The 27,246-nt window shown below is 52.5% G+C and overlaps 2 protein-coding genes across 4 annotated transcripts in view; one reads left to right on the forward strand and one right to left on the reverse strand.

The window, feature by feature from the left end:
- PKNOX2 (PBX/knotted 1 homeobox 2) overlaps positions 1–6,561 on the forward strand; it is a 107,576-nt gene extending 101,015 nt beyond the window's left edge. For all 3 annotated transcript variants that reach the window (XM_058041162.1, XM_058041161.1, XM_058041163.1), the window contains 4 exons: positions 1,146–1,265; positions 2,980–3,056; positions 4,248–4,426; positions 5,228–6,561. In XM_058041162.1, coding sequence (XP_057897145.1) covers positions 1,146–1,265; positions 2,980–3,056; positions 4,248–4,426; positions 5,228–5,475 — 624 coding nt within the window. In that variant the 3' untranslated portion in view covers positions 5,476–6,561. The remainder of the gene's footprint in view (positions 1–1,145; positions 1,266–2,979; positions 3,057–4,247; positions 4,427–5,227) is intronic.
- Positions 6,562–7,879: 1,318 nt separating this feature from the next.
- On the reverse strand, positions 7,880–27,007 carry FEZ1 (fasciculation and elongation protein zeta 1). The gene is made up of 10 exons (XM_058041164.1): positions 26,920–27,007; positions 20,948–21,267; positions 17,590–17,686; positions 16,086–16,187; positions 14,609–14,825; positions 12,680–12,951; positions 11,628–11,708; positions 11,163–11,238; positions 10,644–10,709; positions 7,880–8,039 (listed from the first exon to the last, which is right to left on the reverse strand). The coding sequence occupies exons 2-10, from the start codon at positions 21,220–21,222 to the stop codon at positions 8,023–8,025; spliced, it is 1,203 nt and encodes a 400-aa protein (XP_057897147.1). The 5' UTR covers positions 21,223–21,267; positions 26,920–27,007; the 3' UTR covers positions 7,880–8,022.
- Between the last annotated feature and the right edge of the window lie 239 nt (positions 27,008–27,246).

The following is a 27,246-nucleotide window of genomic DNA, read 5'->3' on the forward strand; positions in this document are numbered from 1 at the left end:
CATTGCAATGAGTTATGCAATGATCCCTGCATTCTTGCAGTGAGACAATGATTTGAAGCGGGGCTGGAATGATTAGCATAGCTTGTCCATGAGCTCTTCCCAACCCCAGGAATTTGGAAAATAAAAATCCCTTCAATTTCTGTAACACTGCTTCCTGGGGGCAGAGCAGCAGAAATTCACCCCCATTATTCCTGAAATGCCCCATTTTAATTGCAGGAGCCTCTTATCAAACAATCAATAAACAGCATTTTGAAAAGAGGTGGCATCTCCCTGGCAGTTTTTTTTTTTTTTTTTTTTTTTTTTTTGCCTGTGCAATGCTTAAAAATTCTCTTTCTATAATATCTCTCCATTGCAGGTTTAAATCTTGCAGTAAAACCCTCTGTGGTGGGAAAAACATGTGCACAGGGAATATTGGGGCAGGGAGAGAGCCTGGACAAGCACCTTTGGATGCTCTTCCTGTGCCACTGGCATGATTTATTCAGCTGCAGCCCAGGGGAATCACAGGGACCTGCTGGCCTGATGTTTAATTCATCCAGGAGAAGTGTTTTGATGAAGACTTGGGGAAAAAAAAAATCCCTTTTTAACTCAAGTGCTTAGATTTCAGTTTGGTTCCTGAATCCTCATTAAAACTCCTCTTGCAGCAAGATGCTTCTTTTTCATTTCTGGGGGGCAAAAAAAGCAAATTTTGGCTCAATGGGCATGTCCCTCCTTGTGGTGGAAATCAGCTGGGTGAGGAATATGGGTTTGCAAGGGGTTGGTGAGTGGCAGGGGTCTTTTTAATTTTAAATGGAGAAAAATAATCTTTTTATGAGGTTTGGGGTATTTTAATATATTTTTTCAAGTAAAAGTGTTTTCCTCCTAAAGCACACATTGAAATTGGTCATGGTGTCATCACTACACTCCCCAACAGTGCCATTACCCTTTGCAAAGCATTGACAAAAATATTGAGATAAAAAATACAGATCCTGGGAGGAAATCTGCATTTATGCAGATTTAGTGGAGCAGGAAATGGGTTTTGGATGCCTCTATAAGTGCCAGTTTTTTTTCACTCATCCCACTCCCATTTTGGGTTGGTTCTGCTCATTTTTTGGGTTACCCATCACCATTTTCAAGCAATTCTCTCCCCATTCCTTTTGCCCTGACAGGTGAACCTGGATCTCACCTCCCTCCTTGATGGTGAGGACAAGAAGTCCAAGAACAAGCGGGGGGTCCTGCCCAAACATGCCACCAACATCATGCGCTCATGGCTCTTCCAGCATCTCATGGTGAGCACCTCAGCCACCAAAACACCCTGAAACGTGGGGAAAAAAGGACAAAAAGCCCAGAAATCCTCAAATCCAGGTGGTGGATTGTCTGAATGTGTGCTTGGAGGTGCAAAGTGATTTGTATTTTGGGAGTATTTTGGGAATTACCATTGACACTGCAGGTGGGAAAAAATATTCCTTTAAGGCAAGAAGAAGCACACAAATCTAGAAGGGGACTCCTGGGACTTTTTGAAGATGGAGAATTGAGCATTTTTTTGCAGTTAACAGCTCCAAAATATCCTTTTCTAGCAAGCTGGAATGTGAGAGCTGCTCACAGGTAGGGTTGTAGCACATCAGCCGCCAGTCAAAACACAGAATTGCAAACTCACCCTGTTCTGGGGGATTGGAGATGGAAGATGGAGGGAGCTTAGATGCAAACTGGATATTTTTGTGCATGAAGAGCTCTCTCTCATCAGCAGGGCTGGGAGAAGGGCAAAAAGCCAAAAATCCCATATTTTTTTCCTGCGTAATTCAGCCAAGAAATCATTTGGAAACTGAAACTGGTAGCAAAGTCTGGCTCTCCAGGAAGACAGAGTGGTGGGAGATCCCTGAGGCATCAGTAATGCAGAAGGTAACAGCTCCAAGAAGCAACTGTGGAAAAATCAGCCAGGACATGAAGCAGCAGCAGCAGAACTTCCCAGCCTTTTTTTAAAAAGGACAATTCTGGATTTATTACAATGAGGACAAGAATGTTGCTGTGTTGTGCATCTCCTGTGCTTCTGGAGGGCACAACTGCAGATTTGCAGGCACAAAAAGGATGTTAAAGACCAGAAACTGCAGAGCAATTTTCTGCCAAGTGCTAGGAGAACCCCATAGTTTAAGATTTCCAAAAAGGAATTGAAAAACTGAAAAAAATTCTTCTGCTGGATTCTTCTTCTTTGCTCACAGCCTGGTCCTTGCGGTCAGAAGAAATTTGGGCTTCCCTGTGAGATTTCTCCATCTGGTGTCAGAGATGATGTGGTTTTTAACCAAAAATTCTCATCATTTTACTGGAAGTTTTGGAGCACCAGCAGGAGGAAAGAATGCTGGAAATAATACACCAAAAATGGGATAGTTCTGCCCCAAAATGGTGATTTTTAACTCCTGAGACCCCAGCAGGAAGTGAATCTTCAGTGTGCATTGACTTTGGGTGGTGTTGTCAAGGAAATCACAATTTTGGGGCTAACAGCTGAAAAATGGTAATGGTAATTGTCACTGGCTTGGGGCTCCAAAACATGGCTTTGATAATAATTTCATTTCTGGGGCTGGAAAAGAGCATTTTAGCACAGTTGGAAGGAGGTTGCTGAAGCTTTCAATGCTGCAGTTTCCCAGTGCAGATGTTTCAGGGTGTTTCATTGATGTCTCTGACAATAAAGCAGCAAAAAGCTCTTTTGAAGCACAAATTTCATGTTTACCAACAACCATCACTGGAAAATTGCTGGAGTTTAAAAAACCCCAAGAACATTTTCCTTCAAGGAAAGCATTTGATGGAAAGCCTTGGAAAAACCCTAATTGCACCCAAGGAAATCTTGATGCTCTTGGATGCCACCCTTCAATCTTGCATTCAGCAAGTGCAAGAAGGCACCAAATTTAGGGTGGGGGGGAAAAAAAGGCAGACTTTCATTATTTTTCACTCAGGGATGGCGTTTTGCATGCAGGGATGCAGTCTTGCTACCCCATCTCTCTTTTTTTCCAGCACCCCTACCCTACAGAGGATGAGAAGAGGCAAATTGCTGCCCAAACCAACCTGACCCTCTTGCAAGTCAACAACTGGTGAGCAGATACTGGTGGCCCACTCAGTCATTTTGCTGGCTTTAGGACCTTTTTCACCTGTTTTTTTGTGCTGTATAATGCTTTTTTGGGGAGTAACTTGGGTGGTTAAGGCTGATTCTTGGGGTGTCCTGCACGGGGCCAGGAGCTGGACTCAATGATCCTGGTGAGTCCTTCCAACTCAGCCTATTCTGTGATTTTGTGACTCTGGGATTTCTGGGAGATGAGCTCAGTGGTGTTTAGTGTCAGCCCTCCTTTGCAAGGTCTCAGTGCCCTCTCCTGGCAAATCCAATGTGCAGCATTCTCCCAGCTCAGCAGGAAAAACTAATGCAGAGCTGTAATGTGACTGTCTTGGTTTGGAAAGACAGGAGTCTGCTAAGGAAGGCAGGAGCCTCCCATGAAATAGCGAATGTAAACCCTCCCCACCCCTGTGAATTGCTACAACTTGTAAATTAAGGGGCTCTCAGGCAAAAAATGTGGGAGCAGGAAATAACAGTTCTTTAATAGGGAAGAAAATAGAAGGATAAAATAAACAATGCAGTACACTAGAACAACACTGACAGAGTCAGAACCCAACCTGACACCCTGTGGGTCAGGGTGTTGGCAGCAGTGCCATTGGAATTGTGGCTCAGCCCTCCTGCAGTGTCAGGGCTGGTTCTGCTGGAGCAGGGATCCTGGAGAAAGGTGCAGTCTCTGCCTCTGAAGATCCAGGGGCAGAGGCAGCTGCTGTTCCTCTGGGGAATCCAGTGCAGAAGCCGTGCTGGTGTTCCAGAATCTCCAGATTATATCCAGGCAGGAATCCTCGGCTCCTCCCTCTGGGCTCACATCTCCCAATGGGATGCTGTAGTTCTTATCAGCCATGCAGGGACATTCAATAGTCTGTTATCAGCAGATGTTCCCTCCCGAGGGAGGTGTGAATATGGTCACTCAAAGAGAGAGATAAGGCAAACTGCCCACTTGACAAAAGACAGCTGCCACACAGATGGTAATGGAATTCATCTTGCCTTGCAATCTGGGACAGTGGCATAGGCAAATAAACAAACTCCCAGCTTTTTGAACCATGAAGCTGCTTTCTTAAAGTATTGTTCTTGTTATTATTAAATTGCAACCCACTGAGTTGCCATAGCGCTGTGTTGACTCGGTGTTGGTTTAACAGCTCTCACTCACTGCAGTGCTCTCTCTTTCCCATGGAAGGTTCATTAACGCCCGGCGGCGCATCCTGCAGCCCATGCTGGACGCCAGCAACCCGGACCCAGCCCCCAAAGCCAAGAAAATCAAATCCCAGCACCGGCCCACGCAGCGGTTCTGGCCCAACTCCATCGCCGCCGGCGTCCTGCAGCAGCAGGGGAGCAACGCAGGGACAAACCCCGATGGTAAGGACAAGCCCCAGAGTGGCCCCTGCCCTTCTAGGCCATGCATTAATTATGGACTTAATTGGTAATTTCTAGAGGCCTTTATTGAGCTGTGGGGAAACACAAGAGGTTCTTGCAAGAAGGTCCTTCCAGTTGGCCACCGGGATGATGATCACCCACTGTGGGGCATGGCCTGGGTCAGCTCCTGAGCAGCTGGGGAAGGGAGGGAGGGAGGGGAGAGGTGGAAAGGTGGAGATGAGAAGACAGATTGAGACAAAATTGGAAGAGAGAAGTTGAAGAGAAGATAGATGATGAAAATGAAGAGAAGAATAGAGAAGGTGATGATGATGAAGAGAGATAATGAACCAATAACAGATGAGGACAATGAAGAGAGAAGATGAAGAGAAGATAGATGATGAAAAGGAAGAGAAGAATAGAGAAGATGATGGTGATGAAGAGAGATGATGAACAAAGAACAGATGAGGAAAATGAAAGGAGAAGATGAAGAGAAGGTGAAGAGAGCAGAAATGAACATATGCCAGACGAGATGAAGAGAAGGAAAGGTTGGACTTGAGAGAAGATGAAGAGAAGATCTGCCCAACCAATCTGGGCATCTACTTGCTCAGAACTAAGCTTTCCTGTTATTTAACGATGCATTAGCTAAAAAAAATTAAAGATTGGACCTTGGGGAGTGACTGGGGTAGGTGGGACACCCCATGGGTGAAACTTTCCAAGCTTTTCATTTGAGTTATTCTTGGTTTATGCACTTTTGTCCTTTCTGTGTTAGCTGGGGAGTCTTTATTTCTGTACTTTTAATTCCAGGCTCGCTCAGCATGGACAACCTCCAGCCCCTGTCATCAGCCACTGCCACCATGGCCATGCAGCAGGCGATGCTGGCAGCCCACGATGACTCCCTGGATGGCACTGAGGAAGAGGAGGAGGATGAGGAGGACGAGGACGAGATGGAGGAGGAGGAGGAAGAGGAGGAAGAGCTGGAGGAAGAGCCTGGTGGCCTCCCAGCAGCACCTGGTGCTGACCTTGGTTTGGACCACAGTGACTCACTGGAATAGCTCCTCCTGCACCCTCCCAAATCACTGACAGCACCAGATACAAAATTCCCCCCGAAATGCAAAAAAAAAAAATAAAGGCAAGAAGAAGAAATTAGTGAGAAAAAAGCAAACTGGCAGCGCTGGCAGAGGCCCTGGCTGCCCCAGGAGCACAGGGACCACCATGGCAGCGCCCAGAAGTGGACACACGTTTACAAGGCACATATTGTGGCCAGATTAATCTTTTATTTCAGGTTTTGTTTTTGTTTTTCCCTTCATTTTTTGGTAAGCAAAAGCATTTTTAGGGAAAGTTGTTTTCCCCACGTGACGCTCGGATGCTGGTGGGCAGCGCTGGGTGGGCCACCACGCCCATCCCTTGGATTTCCTGGTGCAAAGAAAAGCCAAACCAACCCCAGGACTTGATGCTTTTTGGATTTTTTTCCCCCAGAAAGGTCATTCACAGGCATAAATACTGGCATGGAGGGGGAAGAAAAATAATCAGCGAGTGCAAATTCTGCTACATCCAAGGAGGGTTTGGTGCTCGACTCGTGGGATTGCCCAAACCTCCCAGCTTTGGCCCCAATGCTGAGGCTGCTTGGTGACTCTGGACACAGCTTTCTGGAAAAGGGAGGAAATTCCTCCAAATCCTTTAATTTATGTGCTAAAACCTCTGCTGAATCTGGAAAAAAATCCAACTCACCCCATTCTCGTCTTTAAGGGCCGAGATTGGAGGCAGAGCTGGGGCAAAGGCTGCCGGAAGTAAAACTTTTCCAAAGGCATTTTGGCACAGAGTTAGTTAAAAGTGGGGGGAAAATTGGTTTAAAAAAACTCAAGATTTCACCCAAAATTGAATGGTGATGTGCAAAACTCACCTGGGTGGAAGGAAACGAAGTATTGTTGCTTAAAAGATGATTTCTCCCTGGTATTGTCCCTCCACATGGAAAAATGGAGGAGCTTTAGCCCCATGGGGGAGGGCAACTGCCAAAAAACCCTGTATTTTGGGTTTTTTAATTTGAAATGCTAGCAAAAGGGTGGATTCGCCTTAAAATGTGGCATGGGAGGAAATGCAAAAGCAAACCAGGGCAAAAATAAAAGGAATTGTCTTCTGCAGGTTCCTGCTCTAAATGTGAGATTCTAGGAGAAGGATCATTTTCTTGGAGGCTTTTTGCCCATATTGTCCTTCTTTTTTTCCTGGCTCTTGAAGAGTTGACAAAAGAACCTGAACAAGAGCTGGGATTAAAAGAACAAGTGATGCAATGGGCAGAAATGCCTATTTTTGGATACTGATCTGGCGTGAATGTAATCTGTAATTTCATAAAGGATTCATTGTAATTTAGTATTAATTCCTGGCCATTTATTATAAAGTGCTACAAGATGAGGGGTCGCACCTGTATTTTCTTGGCAGCTTCTTCCTTTGAGTGGAGAAGACCCAAAATGCAGGAATAACCCCCCAAAATGGGCAAAACTCCCCTCATAAAACTAATTTACCCCCCCAAATGGGTGGATGGACCCAAATTGGTAATTGAGTGATGTGGAGAAAATTGGATTTATACTTCCAAAACTGATGGTCAAAAACCAAAAATGAAAATTTCCCCCCTCAAACAAGCTCCAATGGGATTTTGCCCACTAATGAATGATGAATACCCCAAACCAATGATACACACCCCAAAATGAGCTGTTCTCTCCAAAAATGTGTGATTCTCCCCAAGAAGCTCCCCCAAAGTGTTTCCAGACAACCCCAAAATGAGTGATGGTCTCCAAAAATGAGGGATGTTCCTCCAAATCAAGTGATGACCCAAAAGGGGCTAATTTCTCCCTGAAATAAGTGATTCTCCCCCAAAATGGGTGCTCACCCCAAAAGGAGTTGTATTCTCCAAAAATTCTCCCCCAAAATGAGGGACATGCCCCCAGAGGATGCTGTCCCAAACTGGTCCTTCTGGAAATGAGTGACTTCTCCCAAAATAACTGAATTTGCCCCAAAATGGACAATACTCTGCAAAAACGAGCAACAACCCCCAAATTAGGCACTCTTCCCCAAAATGAGTGACAAAGCCCAAAACAGAGCAATTCTCTCCCAAATTGAAGAGATGGAAGCCCCCCTGTCCCTTAATGAGCCGTTCCTAAATAATGGGTTGATTTTCTGGGTGATATTTGCACAATTTTTAGCAGAAAATGAGATCACAGAAAAGTGAAAAAAAAAATGGGAAAAACCCCCAAGAATGCAATTTAATCTGAATTTTGCCCCTCTGATGGTGGCAGCTGCAGCCAGCAGCTCATTAGCCAGAAATTTGTGTTTTTTAGAGATGGCTTAGTGTTGGCTAAGTCTGTGTTGGGATTTTTTGCTTAAAAACATAATTTTCCTATCAAAAAGTGGCAAAGCGCCGCCAGGAGCAAGGGGAGACGCAGACACCGGACACCAGTTGCCTAATTAAGGTCAGGAATTCTTTATTCCCAGCTGTGCAAAGGGGGGAGTGCAGGGTGGGGCAGCCACGGGGGGGTGGGTGACCCTTTTTCCTGGGGTTTGGCCCCGCTTCGGAGGCGCCGGGGTGGGAGTGCGGGGGCAGCGCGGCGTCAGGTCGGGCAGAGCACTGCAGAGAGAGACACAGAGAGAGAGAGAGAGAGAGAGAAGAGAGAGAGAGGGGCTGGGGCACTGCACGGGGGCACCCGGGGTGCAGGGAGGCAGGAGGATGAAGGAGGATGCATTGGAATGCACAAGGATGCACAGGGATGCAGGATAATGCATTGGAATAAAGGAGGATGCACAAGGATGCACAGGGATGCAGGAGGATGCACTGGAATAAAGGAGGATGTAGGAGGATGCACAAGGATGCAGGAGGATGCACAGGGATGCAGGATGATGCATTGGAATGCAGGAGGATGCACAGGGATGCACAAGGATGCACAAGGATGCCCAGGGATGCAGGAGGATGCACAGGGATGCAGGATGATGCATTGGAATAAAGGAGGATGCAGGAGGATGCAGGAGGATGCACAGGGATGCGCAGGGATGCACAGGGATGCAGGATGATGCATTGGAATGCAGGAGGATGCACAGGGATGCACAAGGATGCACAGGGATGCCCAGGGATGCAGGAGGATGCACAGGGATGCAGGATGATGCATTGGAATAAAGGAGGATGCAGGAGGATGCACAGGGATGCACAAGGATGCACAGGGATGCAGGATGATGCATTGGAATAAAGGAGGATGTAGGAGGATGCAGGAGGATGCACAGGGATGCGCAGGGATGCACAGGGATGCAGGATGATGCATTGGAATGCAGGAGGATGCACAGGGATGCACAAGGATGCACAGGGATGCCCAGGGATGCAGGAGGATGCACAGGGATGCAGGATGATGCATTGGAATAAAGGAGGATGCAGGAGGATGCACAGGGATGCACAAGGATGCACAGGGATGCAGGATGATGCATTGGAATAAAGGAGGATGTAGGAGGATGCAGGAGGATGCACAGGGATGCGCAGGGATGCACAGGGATGCAGGATGATGCATTGGAATGCAGGAGGATGCACAGGGATGCACAAGGATGCACAGGGATGCACAGGGATGCAGGAGGATGCACAGGGATGCACAGGGATGCACAGGGATGCAAGATGATGCATTGAAATGCAGGAGGATGCACAGGGATGCAGGAGGATGCACAGGGATGCAGGATGATGCATTGGAATGCAGGAGGATGTAGGAGGATGCACAAGGATGGACAGGGATGCAGGAGGATGCACAGGGATGCATAGAGATGCAGGAGGATGCAGGAGGATGCACTGGAATGCATGAGCAAGCACAAGGATGCACTGGAATGCACAGGGGGGTGGGGGAAAGCATGGAGGGGCATTGGGATGCATGAGGATGCACAGGGATTCACAAGGATGCAGGAGGACGCACGGGGATGCACAGGGGGGTGTGGGGATGCATGGAAGTGCGTTGGGATGCAGGAAGGTGCACAGGGATGCACAAGGATGCAGGATGATGCATTGGAATAAAGGAGGATGCACAGGGATGCAGGAGGATGCATTGGAATGCAGGGAGATGCACAGGGATGCATGAGAAGGCACAAGGGTGCACAAAGATGCACGAGGATGCACTGGAATGCAGGAGGATGCACAGGGATGCACAAGGATGCAGGAGGATACATTGTGATCCATAAGGATGCACAGGGATGCACAAGGATGCACTGGAATGCATGAACATGCACTGGGATGCATGAGGATGCACTGTGATCCAGGAAGATGGATCCAAACATGCACAAGGATGCAGGAGGATGCATTGGAATGCATGAGGATGCACAGGGATGCAGGAGGATGCTCTGTGTTCCAGGACGATGCACAGGGATGCATTAGAATGCAGGAGGATGCACAGGGATCCAGGAGGATGCACAGGGATGCAGGAGGATGCACAAGTGTGCACGGGGATGCACAAGAATGCACAGTGCAATGCTGCACGAGGGTGCACAGTGACACACAGGGCTGCACTGGGCTGCACGTGCATGGACAGTGGTGCCCAGGGGTGGCCAGGGGCTGCACAGGGACACAGGAGAGTGCACAGGGACAGCCAGGAGGGCACAGGGACAGCCAGGAGGGCACAGGGACACAGCAGAGGGCACAGGGACACACACAGGGACAGCCAGGAGGGCACAGGGACACAGGAGAGTGCACAGGGACAGCCAGGAGGGCACAGGGACACACACAGGGACAGCCAGGAGGGCACAGGGACACAGGAGAGTGCACAGGGACAGCCAGGAGGGCACAGGGACACACACAGGGACAGCCAGGAGGGCACAGGGACACACACAGAGTGTGCCCCACATGCACAGGGCTTCAGGAGCAGAAAGGCTGCATGAGTGTGAACGAGGCACCTGGGCACGTGAGGGTGCAGAAATGCTGCAGGAGGCTGCACATGGGATGCAGCAGGAACGGGAAAGGGATGCACACACACAGCAATGCACAGCAGGAACATGAAGGACACACGGGGACTCAGGAGGATGCACAAGAGATGGACAAAAGGGGTGTGGGAGATGCACAAGGAGGCCCAGGAGATGCCCAGATGGATGGGGATGCCCAAGGGACACACAAAGGATGCAGTGGGAGGCAGGAGGGTGCAGAAGGATCTGTAGGGGAGGCCCAGAGCTGCAGAGGAGCTGAGTGAAGGATGCACGAGGGGGCAGGAGCAGGTACCTTTGAGGATGTAATCCGTGAGCAGAGTGGGCACCTTCTCATTCCCCTCCTTCATGGCAAACAGGACTGTGGGGGAGAACAAAGCTGTGAGCCTGGCCCTGCTGCCCCCCAAATGCCCCTTTTTCCCCCCCAAACCAGCCCCCACAGCTGCCATACCAGTGACCCACACAAACAGGACCAAAAAGGAATTCCATCCCCATTAGCCAACCTGTGCCAGTGCAGAATGGGAGATTTACCCCCAAACCAACCCTGGTATAGAGAGAATAAACTGGGGGAGGTGTTGGCTGCCAACCAGCTGTGCTGCAGTGATGCAACCCGGGGATTTTCCCCACCAGGTGGGTTTGTTGCAACGATGATGCACCTTAAACTGCCCAGGCTGCAATGATGCAAAATATCCCTCCAACTGGTTGTGCTGCAATGATAGCCCAAACTGCAGCCACTGAAGCAAAGCAAAATGTGCCTTTGTGTCCCCAAAACATGTGATGGTGACCAAACCCAGCAGCTTGAATGAATACTCACTGTTGGTGAGCATCTGCAGGTCCTCAACAGAGGGTGGTGAGCCCTTCTTCTCATAGGGAATCACCGTGTTCAGGTACTGCAAAAACAAAAGCCACCCCAAAACCCACACAGATGGCACAAAACTAGTTTTGCATTGTCTTGAGACAAATTTGTGGAAAATTAGAGTATTTCTGCAAAATTCCTGCAATTGCAGTTAATTTGCAGGTATTTTGGGGAATGCTGAACTAACTGGGTGCTGCAAGCTCCACCCAAATCCATCCCTCCTCAGAGAGGACTTTTTGGGGTGAAAACAGGTAATTTTTCAAGAGGGGTTGGGGTTTTTTCACCAGGGTGTAGGGGATGGAGCAGGGTTGGAAAATGAAGAAATATTTTAGCAGAGGGTTGGGGGATGCAGGGGAATGGGAAGATTAGGGAGGAGGAATGAAAACAAACAGATTTGGGCAATTTTGGGGGGAAAAAGGGCACCTGCTTCTCGTTGGTGGTAGGGCCAAAGGTCTGGCGCAGGCCGGAGTGCAGGATGCTGGAGATGCCCTCCATGCTGAAGCGCTGGGGACACAAGCAGGTGTCACCCTGTCACCTCCCAGGGCAGCGACATCAGCCTGGCACCTCCCCTGCCACCAGCATCCCCACAACCCCCTGCCTCCCACAGCCACACCCTGCCCACATCCCTGCACCCTGCTCCATGCCCGTCTCATCTCCCTTTGTGTCCCTGCTCCAAGTGTCCCTGTCCCTGCATTACCCATGTCCTGTGTCCTTCCTATGCCCCTCTGCCCCATACTGTCGCTATTCCCATCGCATAATCCCATCCCATTATCCCATTATCCCATTATCCCATCCCATCCTGTCCCATCCCTCATCGCCTTGCCTCCATGTCCTTCTGCCCCACCCTGTCACTATTCCCATCCCATTATCCCATCCCATTATCCCATCCCATTATCCCATCCCATCCCATCCCTTCATCCCCATGTCCCTCTGCCCCACCCTGTCACTATTCCCATCCCATGCCATTATCCCATCCCATGCCATTATCTCATCCCATCCCATTATCCTATCCCATCCCATCCCATCCCATCGATTGCCTCACCCCCATGTCCTTCTGCCCCACCCTGTCACTATTCCCATCCCATTATCCCATTATCCCATCCCATCTCATCCCTTCATCCCCATGTCCCTCTGCCCCACCCTGTCACTATTCCCATCCCATCCCATCTCCTTCCATCCCATTTCATCCCATTATCCCATCCCATCTCATCCTATCCATCGCCTTGCCCCCATGTCACCCTGCCCCACCCTGTCAATATTCCCATCCCATTATCCCATCCCATCCCATTATCCCATCCCATTATCCCATCCCATCCCATCCCATCCCATCCCATCCCATCCCATCCCATCCCATCCCATTACCCATCCCATTATCCCATTATCCCATATCCCCTTGCCCCACCCTGTCCCCACATCCCCCCACTCCCCCCTGGCCCCGGGTCACCCCTGTCCTGTCGGTGCCCCCCGGTGCCCACCTTTCGGGGCATGCTGCCGCCGCGCTCGGAGCGCGCCCCTTGCAGGCTCAGCCCCTTGTCCCTGCGGCGGCGCCGGGCGGCCTCTCGCTGCTCTCGCTGCTCGCCCTGCACGGCCAGCAGCGCCCCGATGAACGCCGTCTTCACCTCCTTCTCGAAGGCCAGCTCGTCCCGCCGCGCCAGCTGCGCCACCAGCTCGGCCGAGAGCGCCCGGCTCGCCGCCTCCGCCCGGCCCGCGGCCGCCAGCAGCTCCCGCGCCGACAGCCGGCCCAGCCCTGCCCGGCAGAGAGCCCTGCTGTGCCGGGACATCCCGAACATCCACCCCAGCCCTGCCCGGCACAGACCGGGACATCCCGAACATCCACCCCAGCCCTGCCCGGCACAGACCGGGACATCCCGAACATCCACCCCAGCCCTGCCCGGCACAGACCGGGACATCCCGAACATCCACCCCAGCCCTGCCCGGCAGAGAGCCCTGCTGTGCCGGGACATCCCGAACATTCACCCCAGCCCTGCCCGGGTACAGACCGGCTACTGACCCGGGATATCCCAACAGCCGGCCCAGCCCTGCCCGGGTACAGACCGGGACATCCTGAACATCCACCCAGCCCTGCCCGGGCAGAGAGGCCTGGTGTGCTGGGACATCCCAACAGCTGGCCCAGCCCTGCCCGAGTACAGACTGGCTGCTGACCCACGATATCCCATCATCCACCCCAGCCCTGCCTGGGTACAGACCCCTCGTGTCCCGGTACATCCCCAACAGGGGCTGGAGGGACTTACAGCCCGTCTCGTTCCACCTCCCTGCCATGGCAGGGACACCTTCCCCTGTCCCAGGCTGCTCCCAGCCCTGTCCAGCCTGGCCTTGGGCACTGCCAGGGATCCAGGGGCAGCCACAGCTGCTCTGGGCACCCGTGCCAGGGCCTGCCCACCCTCACAGGGAACAGTTCCCAATTCCCAATATCCCATCCAGCCCTGCCCTCTGGCAGTGGGAGCCATTCCCTGTGTCCTGTCCCTCCATCCCTTGTCCCCAGTCCCTCTCCAGCTCTCCTGGAGCCCCTTCAGGCCCTGGAAAGGCTCTGAGCTCCGCCTGGAGCCTTCTCCCAGCCTGTCACCCCAGCAGAGGAGCTGCAGCCTTTGGGACATCCCCGTGGCCTCCTCTGGACTCGCTGCAGGCAGTGCCATGCATGGGGAAAGGAGGGAATGCCTGGTGCAGTCAGGGACACCCCAGTGCAGTCAGTGAAACACACACTGCAGCCAGTAAAATGCATCTCTGCTCAGCGAGATGGGCTCTGCATTTTCTGAGACAGCAAGAGATAAACCCAGAGTGCAATTACTGATGTGCTCAGAGCCATAAATGACGTGCCCAGAGCAATTAAGGGACTTCTGGCACCATTAGTGACATGCAAGGTGCACTCAGTGATACTCACAGTGCAATTAGTGACAGGCAGGCTGTGATTAGTGACATGTGTGGTGCAATTAGTGACATGTGTGGTGCAATTAGTGACATGTATGGTGCAATCACTGACATGCATCGTGCAGCTGGTGACATGTACGGTGTGATCATGGACATGCATGGTGCAATGAGTGACATGCACAGTGCAATCAGTGACATGGTGTGATTGGTAACCTGCACAGTGAGATAAAGAGCAGAGCAATGAGTGAAGTGCCTGGGCCTGTGGGTGGCACAGCCCACGCCAGCAGTGACAAATCTCACGTGCATGGAACCCCCATGCAGAACACAAAGGCTCCTGGTGACCCCCACGTGCCTTTCCACACCAGAAGCCACATCCCTGTGTTCTTCACAGTTTTTGCCAAGAGCCCTTCTGGCCAAATCCCAGAGCAAGCCAGCACTGAGGCCTGGAGAGACTCAGTTGTCCAATTTGGTTGGGATTGTCCCCAAAAAGTGACTGGCCCGGGCTTTGCTGGCCGTACCTTCGTGGGAGCAGTTGTTGTTGAGGGCAGGGGAGAAAGCATGCAGCTCCCGCAGCACGATGGGCTCCGTGCCCCCACCACCACCTTTGCCTTCAGCATCAGCCTTGGTTTCTTCCTCCTCCTCCTCCTCATCCTCCTCCTCCTCTTCCTCTTCACCCTCGGGGTCAGCCTCGGGGTCGGGTGAACTCTGCATGAGCTCCTCCAGCTCCTCGATGACCTGTGGGGCGTCAGGGACCTCCATGTGCACCTGCAACTGTCCTGCACCCTGCACCCCACACCTGCATCCTTCCTGCACCCTGCACCCCACACCTGCAACTCTCCTGCACCCTGCACCCCACACCTGCAACTCTCCTGCACCCTGCACCCCACACCTGCATCCTTCCTGCACCCTGCATCCCACACCTGCGTCCTTCCTGCACCCTGCACCCCACACCTGCAACTCTCCTGCACCTTGCACCCCACACCTGCAACTCTCCTGCACCCTGCACCCCACACCTGCAACTGTCCTGCACCTTGCATCCCTCACATCCTGCACCCACACCTGCAACTCTGCTGCACCTTGCACCCCACACCTGCAACTGTCCTGCACCTTGCACCCCACACCTGCAACTGTCCTGCACCCTGCACCCCACACCTGCAACTGTCCTGCACCCTGCACCCCACACCTGCGTCCTTCCTGCACCTTGCACCCCACACCTGCAACTCTCCTGCACCTTGCACTCCTCACATCCTGCACCCACACTTGCAACTGCTCCCTTCATCCTGCACCTGCATCCTCTATCTCCGTCCTCCATCTGCATCCTGCTCCCTCCATCCTCCATCCTTATCAGCATTCTGCATCCTCCCCTCCATCCTGCATCAGCATTCTGCTCCCCTCCTCCTGCATCAGCACCTGCATTTACATCCATCTCTACCCTGGGTCCTGCATCCCACACTCCCACCCACATCCAAATCCCACATTCCATGGGCACCGGGGACCTGCACCCACACCTAAATCTGCATTCTGCACCTGGCTGCATCCGCTCTCTGCACCCACCTCCTCCTCCTGCATCCTGCGTCCTGCAATTGCACCTGCATTCTCTATCCTGCATCCACACCCTGCTGCTGCCTTCACCTCCCCCTCACCACATCTGGCACCTGTATCCTGCACCCCACACCTTCACCCTGCATCTGTACCCCGCATCCTGCACCCCACATCTGCATCCTACACCCCACACCAGCACCCGCAGCTGCCTCCCACCTCTGCACCCCACACTTCCATCCTTCCCCCCACGCCCCCATTTTGTACAGCAGCACCCACAGCCCACCTCCCCACGTGCACCCAAATCCCTCACCACCCCCACAGCCCACACTTCTGCCCACATCCACGTTCCAGGTCCTGCGTGCCCCACCCCAAAACGTTGGGATTTGCCTTTTTCCTGTGCTTTCAGCTCATGGGCTGAGGTGGCCAAGCCTGGCTTTTGGTGCCCCTGGGTACCTGCTCAGCTGTCAGCAGCGGCTCCTCATTGATCCCAGAGTCCTGCTCACTCCTCTCAGTCAGCTCCTCTTCCTCTTCCTCCTCCTCCTCCTTCCCACCGAGCTGCAGGAGACACCACAGGCCCAGCCTGGTGTGGGCATGGCCCCAGCAGGGACAGAGCCACAGCCCTGGCACAGGGGGACACGGGGACATCGAATGGGATACGTTGGATTGAGGGCACTGCATGGAGATGCTGGACGGGGATGTTGGACGGGGCTTTGGGCAGGGACAATGGACAGCTCTGCAGGGGGAGGTGTTGCAGGAGATGGTTGGAGATGTTGGATAGGTCCTGGATGGAGATTGTAGGATGGAGCCATGGAGTAGGGAGAAGTCAGGGAGAAGTCCAGGTGTGCTGGATGGAGAGTGGGGTTGGTCACGCTCGGTGGAGACACAGGGGATGCTGGAGATGGGGGCTGGTGGGGCTGAATGGGAGAGGTCTGATGGAGACACAGGGTGGGGACACCAGGTGGGGACGCGGCAGAGGGGAACACCACCAGAGACTGGATGGATGGATGGATGGATGGATGGATGGATGGATGGATGGATGGATGGATGGATGGATGATGGATGGATGGATGGATGGATGGATGGATGGATGGATGGATGGTGGATGGATGGATGGATGGATGGATGGATGGATGATGGATGGATGGATGGATGGATGGATGGATGGATGGATGATGGATGGATGGATGGGGGATGGATGGATGGATGGATGGATGGATGGATGGATGGATGGATGGATGATGGATGGATGATGGATGGATGGATGGATGGATGGATGGATGGATGATGGATGGATGGATGATGGATGGATGGATGGACGGATGGATGGATGGATGGATGGATGGATGGGGGATGGATGGATGGATGGATGGATGGATGGATGGATGGATGGATGATGGATGGATGATGGATGGATGGATGGATGGATGGATGTTGGATGGATGGATGGATGGATGGATGGATGGATGGATGGATGGATGATGGATGGATGGATGATGGATGGATGGATGGATGGATGGATGGATGGATGGATGATGGATGGATGGATGGATGGATGGATGGATGGATGGATGGATGGAGATGTTGGGTGAGGAGGCATCTTCTTTTTCCCCACCTTCACCATCTTTTTCCACCCTTTTAGCAGAAAATAACCCAAGGAAATTATCTTCTCTTCCCCCTTCAGCAACACATCCAAATGGGTTCAATTCCACGGATATTGGGACATTTTCACAACCCCAAAAGCAGCTACTGACAGCACAAACTCACTACAAATGAAAACCCATTTTCTACCCCCAAAACCACCCACCCCACCCATGGCATGGGGGCAAACTGGCACAGACCAGGGGCTAAACCAACCCTTTGTGGGTGGTTTGCAGTGCATGATGGTCACTGAGCCTTGGGGCTGACTGACAGCTGTCAATCACAGCCAGGGGACCCTGTGGGGATGTCACAGCCCTACCTGGGGGTCGGTGCCATCGAGGGCCTCGGTCCCAGGGAGCTGCCAGGGCCGGGGGGAGCCCCGGGGGGCAAAGCCATCAGTCAGAGCATCCCAGACCCTGCAGGGAGGCGGGTGGTCAGTGCTGATCCCAAAATGCTGCATCTCAGAGACACAGCCCAAAAATGGCACACCAAAATGCTGCAAAACACCCTGAAATGCAGCCCAGAAACTTCCTGAAATGCAGCCGATAAATATCCCAAAATGCAGCCCAGAAATATCCCAAATGCAGCCCAGAAACATCCCAAATGCAGCCCAGAAACATCCCAAAATACAGCCCAGAAATATCCCAAATGCTGCCCAGAAATATCCCAAAATGCACCCAGAAACATCCCAAAATACAGCCCAGAAATATCCCAAAATGCAGCCCAGAAATATCCCAAATACAGCCCAGAAACATCCCGAAATACAGCCCAGAAATATCCCAAAATGCACCCAGAAACATCCCAAAATGCAGCCCAGAAATATCCCAAAATACAGCCCAGAAACAACCCAAAATGCACCCAGAAACACCCCAAAAATACAGCCCAGAAACAACTCAAAATGCAGCCCAAAGCCATCCCAAAATGCAGCCCAGAAACACCCCAAAATGCACCTCAGAAACATCCTGAAATGCAGCCCAGAAATATCCTGAAATGCAGTCCCAAATCATCCCAAAATGCAGCCCAGAAATGTCCCAAAACTACCTCCAAAAATCCCCAAACACCACTGACATGCCTGAAACATCCCAAACCACCCAAATGATATCCTAGAAAAATCTTCTGTCCTAGAAGATCCCAAAGCTTCTCAAAACTAAATCCTGCCCTGAAATACCCCAAAGTACCAAAAAATGCTTCCCCAGCACCTGAGATGCCCCCTAAATGTCATTTTGAAATGTTGCAATCAAAACACTCCCAAAGGCCACAGAAATGTCCCAAAATGTCTCTAAATGTCCCCAAATGCCACTCAAAAACATCACCACGCTGAAGTGGCACAAAACACCCCAAAATTCTGCCCTGGAATATTCCAAACTGTCCCCAAATGCTCTTCTGAAACATCACCAAAATGCCACACTGAAATACCCCCAAAATGTCATGTTCCAACCACCCACTCCCCTCACTGAAATACCCCAGAAATATCCCAAAATGTCACTTTTCAACACCTAGAAATACCCTAAAATGCTTTTCTGAAATAGTGACCAAAAGAGGAGAAATTAGAGAAGGAAAAGAGGGGAAAGAGGGGAAAAAAAGGAAAAGGGGAAAAGGGGAAATGAGAAAAAAAAAAAAAAAAAAAAAAAGGGTAAAGAAGAAGATGGAAAAGGGGAAAGGGGAAGAAGTGGGGGAAGGAAAATTTGGGTAAAAGGGAAGAAATGGATGAAAAAATGAGAAAGAGGGAAAAGAAGAAAAATGGTGGGTAATGGAGAAAGAGGAACAAAAGGGAAGAAAGGGAAAGAGGAGATAATAGGGAATAGGAAAAAAGCCAAAAGAGGAAAAAGGAAAAATCAGGAGAAAAGGGAAATGGAGAAAAGGAGAAAATGTAAGAAAAAAGGGAGAATGAAGGGGAAAATGGAGAAAAGGGCAAGGAAAGCAGAGAAAGGGAAGAAATGGAGGAGAAAGACAAAAAATGGGAAAAAATAGCTGAAAAGTGGCAACATTGAGAAAAAGGCCAAAAATGGGAGAAAAGGTCAAAAATGGGGGAAAGGCACAGAAAGAAATTAGAAATTTTCTCCCAATCTCAGGCAAATCCCCCATTTTCCCCCCAGAAATGATGGGTTCTGTCCAATTGGTGCCTGAAAATCGCCCCAAAACCATTTGTCCCTTTTCCAGCCCCAAAACTGCTCCTTTTTGGGATTTATTCTATTTCCCTTTTCACCAGGGCTGAATTCCCCTTGGAATTACAGATTTCACAAAGGAACACACAAAAAATGCAGATGTCAAATCTTAAATGCTTACTTTTTAAACAAAGCACTGTCAATTAGTAATTATCCCCCCAAATTTGATTTTATTCCCCCAAATTTGATTTGTTTTTTTCCTCTGCTCTTAAAGGACCAGCACCCCACAGGGGCAGGCCAAGAGCAGCAGTGATTTCTGAGTTAATTATGGCAAGAAATGGTTAAAAACTCTGGAAATGCATTGCCTGTGTGGCCATGGCCCCTCCCCCAGCCTGCACACAGGGCTCATTCAAAGAAGACTAAAAAAAAAAAGCCCTGTTTTGCCCAAAGTGACCCAAAAAAGACACAATAAGTGGCACAAAGCGGCGACAGCGCGGCAGCCCTGGCGTGCAGCCAAGCTGCATTTTGCCCTCAAAAATCACGAATTTGTCCAATTGCAAAAATCACTGCAACCTCAGCGGGTTTGGGGGAAAAAATCCAAACACAAACCAACAGATTTGGGGCTTTTGGGGTTGAATGTAGCCCCTTTGTTTGGTGAGAATGAGGGTTAGTGATTTTGGAATAATACAGATTAAATGGATAAAAAATCCACTAGAAATGTGAGAGCGTGAATCATCAGGAGGAAAAATGCCAAGGATTTGCAGGAAAAAAATGGCATTTTGGAACAAAACAAGGTTTTTAATGAAACTGTAGGATTTAACACAAAGGCACAATAATAATTGGGGAGCCTGGGGGGGAATTTCACCCTAGGGAATTTTGGCATCCCCTAGCATGGTACAGAGGGGTCTACTCACTCCTTACTCAAGGTTTATGCTCAACCCCTGCACAGACAGAGCTTTGGCTCCTTGCAACGTGGCATGGGACACGCTGCTCTTCCTCCTCATAGGCTGCTACTCCAGGGACCTCACACGGCTACTCCAAGGATCCTACACAGCTACTCCAAGGTGCTGTATGATCACAGCACAGTGCAGGTGCTGATTTGCATGTGACAGGCTCATAGAAGAGCACAAGGAGGTCTAACAGGCAGTGGAGTGATGTTACTCATAAGATACTACACCACGACTCTGAAGTGCTACACAGTCATGCTGTGTGCACGCTCTGGGAAAGGGGAGTGTTTAATGACCCTCACAGGATGCGTGCAGGCTCGAGGGTGGCCTACTTACAGGATGCTACACAGCTACTCAAAAGATACTACAGGGACACTCAAAAGATACTATGCAGCTACTCAAAAGATACTACACAGCTATTCCACGCTGCTGCACTGTGCTGTGACGCAAGGGGCCAAGCTGATGTGAGCTGCACCTCGCAAGGTGGCACGCAGACCCTTACTCATGGGATACTACACGGAGTATGGCGCGGAGCACGGCCGTGCTGCGGTGCTGGGAGGCCGCCTGCCCTGTGGGGGGGTTTGGGGTGGGAAGAGGCCCCGGGAGCAGGGGGGGCTTTACTCACTCCTCGTCCTGCAGGCGCTCCTCCTCCTCCTGCGCCTGCAGCCGGCCCCGCACGGGCGCCAGGCCCTCGGTGGCGGCGTCGTAGTTGCGGAAGCACACGGTGAGCTTCTCGTCAAACTCCTGCACCAGGTCCTCCATGGACTTGAAGCTCATCATCTCGGCAGAGAAGCTCTCCAGCTCGGCCAGCGCGGGGTCCGCGGGGCGCGGCGGGGACCCCCCATCATCCGCGGGCCCCTCCTCGAACTCCTCCTCCAGGCTGACCAGCGGCGCCTCCATCCTCACACGGCTCTGCTGCTGCTGCTGCTGCTGCTGCTGCCTTAGCTGCAGGGACAGGGCACCGTCAGGCACCGGGCTACTAGCAGGTTACAACAGCCAGCTGCCCGTCAGGAACCGGGCTACTAACAGCTTACAACAGCCAGCTGCCTGTCAGGCACCGGGCTACTAACAGCTTACAACAGCCAGCAATCCGTCAGGAACCAGGCTACTAGCAGGTTACAACAGCTAGCCGTCTGTCAGGCACTGGGCTACTAACAGCTTACAACAGTCAGCAATCCGTCAGGCACCAGGCTACTAACAGCTTACAACACCCAGCTGCCCGTCAGGAACTAGGCTACTAACAGCTTACAACACCCAGCAACCAATCAGGCACCGGGCTACTAGCAGCTTACAACAGCCAGCTGCCTGTCAGGCACTGGGCTACTAACAGCTTACAACAGTCAGCAATCCGTCAGGCACCAGGTTACTAACAGCTTACAACACCCAGCAACCCATCAGGCACCAGGCTACTAACAGCTTACAATGCCCAGTTTCCTGTTCCCTGTTCCCTCACCAGGCTACTAACAGCTTACAACACCCAGCAACCCATCAGGCACCAGGCTACTAACAGCTTACAATGCCCAGCTCCCTGTTCCCTGTTCCCTCACCAGGCTACTAACAGGTTACAACACCCAGCTCCCCGTTCTCATCACTGTTGCCGTGCTCACCCAAACCCTGCTGCCAGGGCTGTTACACAACCAGCAGTATCTCTGTAGTATCCTGGTAGTGTCCCAACAGGATGTGCTACCTTCAGAAGAAATATTCTGATATTGTGGCACTGCTCTGGCGGTAATTTCATAGTTGCAACAAAGTGTTCATAGTGGTCCAAGCAGCTCAGTGCTACCCTGACGGTTTGTAAAAAATGTGATGCCACTATCCATTTGCCTGGAGTGGGAGTATCTTAGTTGTATCCTTACACTATATTGTCAAATTATGTCCTTTTCTGACCCAGAGATGGGGTAACTGAGAGGGGTTTTAAAACTTTTATTCCATTTTCAGTCTCCTGAGCAGGGTGAGACAATACAGATGTTATAATTCACACCATCACAATCAGAAGCCAATTAATTACAATAATTTCCTAATCACAATACACTATAAGCTTTTCTTGGCCTATCAGCTTTAGCCACCTCTGTTCCCCCATCTCTGAAGCAGAAAAGGTTTTAATCTGACATTATATCACTGCTAAGCAAGCGGCCTGAAAGTACCAGCAATGTGCTGCCAGCACCCCAAAAATGGGAGTGTTGCCCTGACGGCATCCCAGAATTCTCTTACCATGACCTCTGCTAGTGCCCTTGTGTAGCATCTGGGAAGTATCCTACAGATAAGTGCACTTTACTCCTGAGAGTATCCTACTGCAAACTGTCCTGAGAATATCCCACTGCAAACTGACCCATCCTGAGAGCATCCTACTGCAAACTGTCCTGAGAATATCCTACTCCAAACTGACCCATCCTGAGAGTGTCCTACTCCGAACTGACCCATCCTGAGAGCATCCTGCTGACCCCTGTCCTGAGAATATCCCACTGCAAACTGACCCCTGTCCTGGAGCATCCTACTCCAAACTGAGCCCTGTCCTGAGAGTGTCCTACTGCAAACTGACCCTGTCCTGGAGCATCCCACTGCAAACTGACCCATCCTGAGAGCATCCTACTGCAAACTGTCCTGAGAATATCCCACTGCAAACTGACCCCTGTCCTGAGAGTGTCCTACTACACACTGACCCTGTCCTGAGAGCATCCTACTGCAACCTGACCCCTGTCTTGAGAATATCGCACTCCAAACTGACCCCTGTCCTGAGAGCATCCCACTGCAAACTGTCCTGAGAATATCCTACTGCAAACTGACCCAGTCCTGGAACATCCTACTGACCTGTCCTGAGAGCATCCCACTGCAAATTGACCTTGTCCTGAGAGTGTCCTACTGACCCCTGTCCTGAGAATTCCTACCACAAACTGACCCCTGTCCTGGAGCATCCTACTCCAAACTGAGCCCTGTCCTGAGAGCATGCCACTGCAAACTGTCCTGAGAATATCCTACTGCAAACTGACCCCTGTCCTGGAGCATCCTACTCCAAACTGTCCTGGAGCATCCTACTGCAAACTGACCCATCCTGAGAGCATCCCACTGCAAACTGACCCTGTCCTGGAGCATCCTACTCCAAACTGAGCCCTGTCCTGAGAGTGTCCCACTGCAAACTGACCCTGTCCTCAGAGTGTCCTACTGCAACCTGACCCATCCCGAGAGCATCCTACTGCAAACTGACCCCTGTCCTGAGAATATCCCACAGCAAACTGACCCTGTCCTGGAACATCCTACTGACCTGTCCTGAGAGCATCCCACTCCAAACTGACCCCTGTCCTGAGAATATCCCACTGCAAACTGACCCCTGTCCTGAGAGTGTCCCACAGTAAACTGACCCTGTCCTGGAACATCCTACTGACCTGTCCTGAGAGCATCCTACTGCAAACTGACCCCTGTCCTGAGAGCACCTCGGGAGCTCTGTGATAATATCCTGGTAATGTTGTATCCTAGCAATGACCCTGTAGTATCTTAGTAGTGCCTCATTAGTAATACTCATTAGCATTAGCAATACATTTGCAATTAGCCAAGGGATATTTTGGAGTGTTATCCTGATCACATCTTAGCAACATCCTGGTAGTGCCTTTGTGCTACACTGAGAGTATCCTAGTAGTAGCTCAGCATTGAGTAGCTCAGCATTGTCCTGATGTTGTACTAGCACAGGCAGAAATATCCTGATTCTGTCAGGAGCATCCCAAGAGCACTCTGGTGCCCTGATAGTATCACAGTAGTAGATAAGGAGCGTGCTGATAGGATCCTAGTAGTAGTGTAATGGGATCCAGCTGTTATCTCAGTGTGTAGGTGCCACTGTGGTGTTATCCAGGCATTTTCCTACTGCCCTGTAACCACACTGAAAGCAACCTGAACGTATCTTGGGAGGAACCGTGTGTGAGCTGCTCCAGTGTGAGCTACTCATACTTCATGTGAGTACCTCAGCATTGGCTCTGGATGTATCTTAGTAGCAGCCTGATAGTACCTTAGTGGAGCTTTTACAGCATCCCAGTAGCATCCACAGAGTATCCTGAGAGTAGCTTAGTGCCACTCTGCAAGCGCCTCACTGCTGTCTGCAGAGCAGCCTGTGCACATCCTACTAAACTCACGGCATCCCAGCAGCACCTGAGAGCATCTCAGCTGTGTCTTGGTAATGTTTCACTACTCCCTTAGGAGATTACTGAGAATATCCTAGCAGTGGCCTCAGAGGAAGCAATGAGTAACTCAGTAGTAAGCCAGGAGCAGCCCAGCACAGGTGGCAGCACCCCGGCTCACTGCCCAGCCTGGCCAGGCTCCCTGGGGAGGCAGCACAAACAGCACAGCTGTGGGGAAAAGCTGCCCAGAAAGGGATTCCAGTCACACACCCCATGCACGTGTGCCCCACTGGTGCCCCGAGCCCTGCAGCAACGCCCTGTGCATGCACACCCTGCACGTGTGCACCTGCAGGGGAGCCCAGCCCTGCACACCCCTACAGCACACACAGACACACAGACACACAACAGGGCCCTGTGCTCCCTGTGAACACGCATGCCACGCACAGAGACATGCAAAGCACACACGCAGCAGAGCAGTGTCTGCAGACAGCTGCGTGTGTGCTGCAGTGGTGCACATGTGCTGGGCTGCACACACATTCACCCCCACGTGCCCCAGTGCATGCACATGGAAGCCTTTGCACTCACACATCCCCACACGTGCAAGCACGCACACCTCTGCAAGCGCACCCCCCCAACAGTGTCTGTGTGTGCACACCATGCACTCATATATCCCCACGTGCAATGCTGTGCACACACACACTGCGCACCCCAGTGCATGCCTGCATCCCCTCACACACACTGTGCACCACTGTGCACTTGTGCATTCCCACACATGCACCACGGAGCCCACAGCAGCAGCTCCAGGCCCCACACACACCTGCATGCACACACACCTGCACACACACCTGCACACACACCTGCACACACACCTGCACATCCACATGCCTGCATGTGTGCCCCTGCAGCTGCACATGCACACCTTCACATGCACACATCTGCAGGCACACACATCTCCACACACATCTGCACATGCACACACATCTCCACATACACACGGCCCTGCATGCACATCTGGACACACACACACATCTGCACACACATCTACACACACACGCGCGCTTCTGCACAGACACACATCTGCATGCATACACATCTGCACAGACACACAGCCCTACACACACATCTGCACCTGCACACACATCCCTTGCACACACATCTGGACACGCACATCCCTCGCACACACGCACATGCCTTGCACAGACATCCCTCGCACACGCTCAGCCCTTAACACGCACGCACATCCTTTGCACATGTACATCCCTTGAACACACGCACATCCCTTGCACACACGCTGAGCGCTGCACACACACGCACATGCCTTGCACACATATCTGCACACGCACATCCCTCACACACACACCCCTTGCACACACGCTCAGCTCTCGCACACACGCTCAGCCTTTACACGCACGCACATCGCTCGCACACACATCTGGACACGCACATCCCTCGCACTCAAGCACACCCCTCGCACTCACGCACACCCCTCGCACACACGCACATCCCTTGCACAGACACCCCTCGCACACACGCACACCCCTCGCACTCACGCACATCCCTCGCACACACGCACATCCCTCGCACACACGCACACCCCTCGCACACACGCACACCCCTTGCACAGACATCCCTCGCACACACGCACGCCCCTCGCACGCTCGCCGAGCGCTGCGCGCACACGCACACAAACACTCGCACACGGACCCGCCCTCGCCGCACTCGCCGCCCCTCCCTGCGCCGCCCCTCAGGCGCCCCCCCCGCGTCCCCAGGACCCCCCAGGCCGCCCCCGCAGCGTGCGAGCGCAGCCCGCTCCCGCACGGCCCCGCACGGCCCCGGCCCCGCTCCCCGGCCCTGCCCGCAGCGTCAGCCCGCGGTGCGCTCCAACGCGACACCCCCGCAACAGCCCCGCAACACCCGTGCGACCCCCGCAAGGACAGCATCGCCCCCCATGCCAGGAGAGCATCGCCCCCCCATAAGGACAGCATCGCCCCCCATGCCAGGAGAGCATCGCCCCCCATAAGGACAGCATCGCCCCCCATAAGGACAGCATCGCCCCCCATGCCAGGAGAGCATCGCCTCCCCCATAAGGACAGCATCGCCCCCCATGCAAAGACAGCATCGCCCCCCCATAAGGACAGCATCGCCCCCCCTGTAAGGACAACATCGCCCCCCATGATAGGAGAGCATCGCCCCCCCCGTAAGGACAGCATCGCCCCCCCTGTAAGGACAGCGTCGCCCCTGCTCCCCCCGAACCCCGTACCCTCCATCGCCCCCCCCAGCCCCGCACCCACCGGCAGCCCCGCATCCCTCGCCGCCCCCCCATTCCCGCACCCATCTGAAGCCCCCCTGCACCCCCCCATCCCCGCACCCACCTGCAGCCCCCCTGAAGTCCCCACAGCCCCCCCAGCCCCCCTGCACCCCCCCATCCCCGCACCCACCTGCAGCCCCCCTGAAGTCCCCACAGCCCCCCTGCACCCCCCGGCCCCGCACCCACCTGCAGCCCCGCATCCTCCGCTCCGCGCCAGGGGGTGCTGCGCCCGCACTGCGCAGGCGCGGGGGAGGACCGGTGACGTCACCGCGAAGGGGGATGCGGATGGTGGTCAAGGGAGCCGTGACGTCATCGCTCACCCCGGGGGGGGCTCCGTCCTTTTCTCTGTCCCCAAAAATCCCTTTGAACCCCCGCTCTGTCCATCCATCATTTATACACGCGGGGCTGCGTGTCCCTGACGCCGAGGGAGAAAGGGAAAACCTCGCTGAAACCGTGGGAATGACAATGGGAATTTACAGAGACGAAATGGGAAAAAAGATTACATAAAGGTCG

This window comes from Melospiza georgiana, chromosome 27, assembly GCF_028018845.1.
Source record: "Melospiza georgiana isolate bMelGeo1 chromosome 27, bMelGeo1.pri, whole genome shotgun sequence".
Lineage (NCBI taxonomy): Eukaryota > Metazoa > Chordata > Aves > Passeriformes > Passerellidae > Melospiza > Melospiza georgiana.